We start from the raw sequence: 4,429 nt of genomic DNA, 5'->3' as shown, positions 1-4,429 counted from the left end.
ATTGCCCTAAAACATCTAGTGACTTCAGGCCTATTAGTCTGTGTAACACTTCTTATAAAGTGGTTTTAAAAATATTAGCAAATAGGCTAAAACCTCTGTTAAGCAAAATCATTAGTTCAGAATAGATTCATGACAGACAATATTGTAATTGCACACGAAATAGTTGACTCTATGAAAAAGCATAAATCTAAAAAAGGTCTAATGGCTATTAAACTGTACATGAGTAAAGCTTTTGACATGATCGAATGGTCATTCTTGAATGGTTACTTCAATTGCCTTGGTTTCAATGATGTTTTTTCTAACTTGATAATGCAGTGTGTTTCCACAATAACCACTTCAATCATGCTTAATGGTTCTCCAGGTAGTGTTTTCCATCCTAGCAGAGGTTTGAGACAAGGTGATCCCTTGTCTCCATACCTCTTTATTATTTGTATGGATGTTCTCAGTAGAGCTATTACCCAAGCTGAAAATAATAATCTTATTAAAGGTATTAAGATTGCTAAAAACAATCCGTCTTGTCCTTCCGTATCTCATCTATTTTTTGCAGATGATATTCTGATTTTCACCAAAGCCGATCCTAAGGAGGTAAGACATCTTAACTCTATTTTGGAAAGTTTTAGTAAAGCTTCTGGACAATCCATCAATTTTGACAAGTCAGGGCTAGCTTTTAGTCCTAAAACCTGTCATAATGATATTACTGCTATAAAAAATATCTTGAATATCAAGAAAATGGGACTTCAAGATAAATATCTTGGAGTCCCTCTTCTGTTGCAAACCAATAAGACCGAATCCTTTACTGGTATGTTTGACAGATACGATGATAGATTATCTGTCTGAAAATCTAAGCATTTCAACCAACCATCTAGAACTATTCTTTGTCAGACTGTTCTAGGGTCCCTCTCCACGCACCAGATGTCTGTTTTCCCCATGCCAAAAAAAGTTACTGATAGAATGGATTTCATTCAGATAAAAATTTTCTGGCATAAAGATAACAACACTAAAGGTATTTATCTTAAGAAATGGACCAATGTAGCTGATTCAAAACATAGAGGTGGGTTAAATATTAGGTAGGCTGCTATTTTTAACCTTGCTCTTTTAACAAAATTAGCTTGGATATTTTTACAGGATGAAGATGCTTTTTGGTACCAAATCTTAAAGTTCAAATATTTTCCTACCTATAATCCCCTCTCTGATGAGGTAAGTAGCAATGGTAGTTGGATTTGGATGGGTGTTTGTAAAGGATTAGCCATAATCAAGAAAAACTATTGTTGGGAGTTAGCTGCTGGTGAGGAGATTCACATATGGAATGATGTTTGGGTTCCTAGTTTAGGTAAACGTGTCCCTAGTAATATGTCTTCCTCATCTATCATGAAGGTTAGTCAACTAATTGATATGGATACTAAAAGTTGGAACTTAAATATGCTTAATAGTTTGTTTCCGTCTGATGTTGTAGAACACATAAACAAAATTAGAATCTCTGCTGTAGGAAGAGACCAAATTAGATGGACAAGAACTAGGAATGGAATATTTTCTGTTAAGTCTGCTTATAATATTTTACTTGATGAATCTCAGCGGAATGTGATTTCTTCGATGGTTGGTTTTCCCTGGAAAAGGTTTTGGAATGTCCAACTACCTCCGAAAGTTTTACACTTTTTGTGGAGATGTATTCAAGACTGTTTACCTACTAGAGATAAGATTGTCAAATATGTTCAAGATATTGATGCAATTTGTCCTCTGTGTGGTATTGAAAACGAGCCTATGCAACATCTATTAGTTGACTGTTCGGTGGTTCATAGAATTTGGTTTGCACTCAATCATTCTATTACAGGTATGTTTGGTAATAATAGTCTCATTGATTGGTTAACAAACATATTTAGATCTAACAACTGTTATGATGAGATTGTGCAGGAAAAACTGAGAGCAATAAGTTGTACTCTTTGGTACATTGGAAGACTAGATGTTGCATAGTGTTTGATAAAATGCAGTTCAGGCCAACTGAATTCATTGTTTCTGTTAAAAACTTTATCACAAAAGTAGAAAATGCAGCTATATCTAAAATATCTGCGATGATTGACACTGAAACAACTACTGCAACTTGGAACCCTCCAACTGATCCCGGTATAAAAATTAACTTTGATGTCAGTTTTGTTAATAAATTACAACCTATTGGAATTGGACTGATAATGAGAAATGGTGCAGGTCAATTCATTGGAGCCAAAGGGATGCAATCCTCCGGGTCAGATGAGGAACAAGGAGAAGCAATCGCTGCGTTAGAGGCTATAAAGTGGGCTCTTCAGAAAGGAATTCAAGACTTGCACCTGGAAGGAGATAATTTGAATGTCATTGAATCAATAAATGGTGCTTTAGGGAGAATAAACTGGAGAACAAATAGTGTAATCCAGGATTGTCGTAGTTTACTTAGCGGTTTTGTCAACTGGATGTGCACTCATGTTAAACGAGATGCTAATGGTGTCGCTGATAAAATTGCAAAAAATACAAGAACTCAGTCAATGGATGTATGGTACACTAATGCTCCATAATTCATACTAGAAAATCTGGAAAAAGACTCTGTTCCTTGATTTTAATGCAATGAATTTTCTTCTCTTATCAAAAAAAAAGAAAAGGAAACCTAGTCACAGCAACAGCTTTGTCCGGGGCATGATCGGCTCCTGCACCAACTGCTTCAGTTCCAAGTTTGGTTTCCTTTCAAAAAGCTTAAACATATTATCTTCCGGTTCACATTATCCCCATCATATTAGGCAGTACAAAATATGAGATTTTGCATATAATTCCGATGGCAATGCTTATGAACCAAAACGGGGAAAGTCTTGGGAATCGAGACACGTACCTTAGTTTTGGAATTAGAACAAAGTCAAGTCTTTTTATTGATTATTGGTATAGAATATCATCGCCGCCTTATCATGTTATAGTTGGAGCTGGTGCTGTTTGTGATTTGGCTGATGATGGATAATAGGAAGAAAGTTAACTGGTTTTGCTGGACAGCTTCCCGAACGTTATATTAGCACCGTAGCTGACTCCACCTATTATCAATTTCTATGAACTATCATCACCGACATAAAATGGAGCTGTTTGTGGTTTGGCTGATGATCTCTCTACTGCTGTTGCTTTCTAAAATTTCTACTGCTAGTGATTAGCTAAACACCTCTAGATTCATCTCTACTGTTGTTCATGCTCTTAGCCTGCATATCCAGGGTCTAATCAATCTTAATGGACTTTAGCAAGAAAAAAAGAGGCGAGTGGAGCTAACAGTTTCATATCCAGGGCAAAAAGAAGGAAAAAGTATTTGACTAAGAAGTAAAGATTATGACTGTTTATCGCAAGAAAAAGAGAAGGGCGAGAGACAGACAACTTATGGTTAGATTTATCGGAAAATGGGTCATTTGTTCAAAAAAAAATTTAAAACATAGTTCAAATGAACGAGTAAAAATTAGTATGGGTGAAATGGACAAAAAAAAATAGCAAGGATGAAACTGGATTCATCGCGGCTTAAACTTAAAAAATAGCAAGGATGAAACTGGATGCATCCTTATATAAATTAAAAATAAGAAAAAATATTTGAAAATGGGTAGGATGAAACTGGTTACATCCTGGCTATTTTTATATTTTTGTCCATTTGAACAGTATCTTTTTAATTTTTGTCCATTTAAACGGTATCAAAATGTACAAGTCTTTTTCACCCACGAATTCTTGATTTTGGTCTTTTTAACCAATTTTGTGTAGATTTATTTAGTCGGTCCACAGAGAGGATTAGTGGTAAGTGGCCGTCAAAGCTAAACGCTTAGAGCCTTTATATACATTATTCGGTTTCCCTTTTCAGCTGGATTTGATTTCCTAACATGGTCACATCATGAATTCCAAAATCTCACGGCAACTTGGTTTCCTTTTTTATTTTTTTTAAACAAATCATAAGTTGCCAAGTGTCCTCGTAGGAACGCTCGTTTCACAAAACTCAAAAAAGACTTATTTCGACCAATAGGAAGCGAGGATTTCCTCACCGTTCAATGTGGGAGCTTTTTTTTATCTAGGCCTTTAAGTCTTTAGATACGCAATAAATAAAGTGGGGTCATTTCATTACGTGCTTCCCGTATGTCCTGTAAGTTATCAATAAATTCGGATATGACTCGTGCCTTAACGATAAACTTTGGGTTGTTGTTCTATAATTGTATCTTTTTATACTTCGCACTGGGTTTATTGTATGCACATAATCCATCTCTCGACACGTGTCCAAAGATCTACACGTGGAAGGCATGCTGACCATTATACCAAGAGGCACTGAAACTACGAACCACCGAGAAGTAGGGGAAAATGCCCTAAATGTTACTTTACCCAATCTCAAGGATAACTCAAAGATCGACAGTAGGGGTTAAACATACTGACATGGGTGTGATGGGACCTGCAGACAACTGAC

General features: G+C 35.9%; 1 protein-coding gene across 1 annotated transcript; it reads left to right on the top strand.

Annotated features, from left to right (window-relative positions):
- Positions 1–201: 201 nt before the first annotated feature.
- On the top strand, positions 202–2,540 carry LOC113340601. The gene is made up of 5 exons (XM_026585726.1): positions 202–585; positions 1,126–1,197; positions 1,573–1,828; positions 1,909–2,118; positions 2,200–2,540. The coding sequence occupies exons 1-5, from the start codon at positions 202–204 to the stop codon at positions 2,538–2,540; spliced, it is 1,263 nt and encodes a 420-aa protein (XP_026441511.1).
- Positions 2,541–4,429: the final 1,889 nt, after the last annotated feature.

The sequence above is a fragment of the Papaver somniferum genome, unplaced genomic scaffold (genome assembly GCF_003573695.1).
Source record: "Papaver somniferum cultivar HN1 unplaced genomic scaffold, ASM357369v1 unplaced-scaffold_22, whole genome shotgun sequence".
In the NCBI taxonomy this organism is placed as follows: domain Eukaryota; kingdom Viridiplantae; phylum Streptophyta; class Magnoliopsida; order Ranunculales; family Papaveraceae; genus Papaver; species Papaver somniferum.
The sequence above is the reverse complement of the archived record's forward strand: the minus strand, read 5'-3'. Positions and strand labels throughout refer to the sequence as shown.

Excerpts from the sequence above, each read along its gene's own strand:
- LOC113340601 (XM_026585726.1), top strand. The coding sequence starts at position 202 with ATGGCTATTAAACTGTACATGAGTAAAGCTTTTGACATGATCGAATGG. Across the intron at positions 586-1,125 it reads CCAAAGCCGATCCTAAGGAG|GATGAAGATGCTTTTTGGTA; the intron begins GTAAGACATCTT and ends ATATTTTTACAG. Across the intron at positions 2,119-2,199 it reads GAACCCTCCAACTGATCCCG|GTCAATTCATTGGAGCCAAA; the intron begins GTATAAAAATTA and ends GAAATGGTGCAG.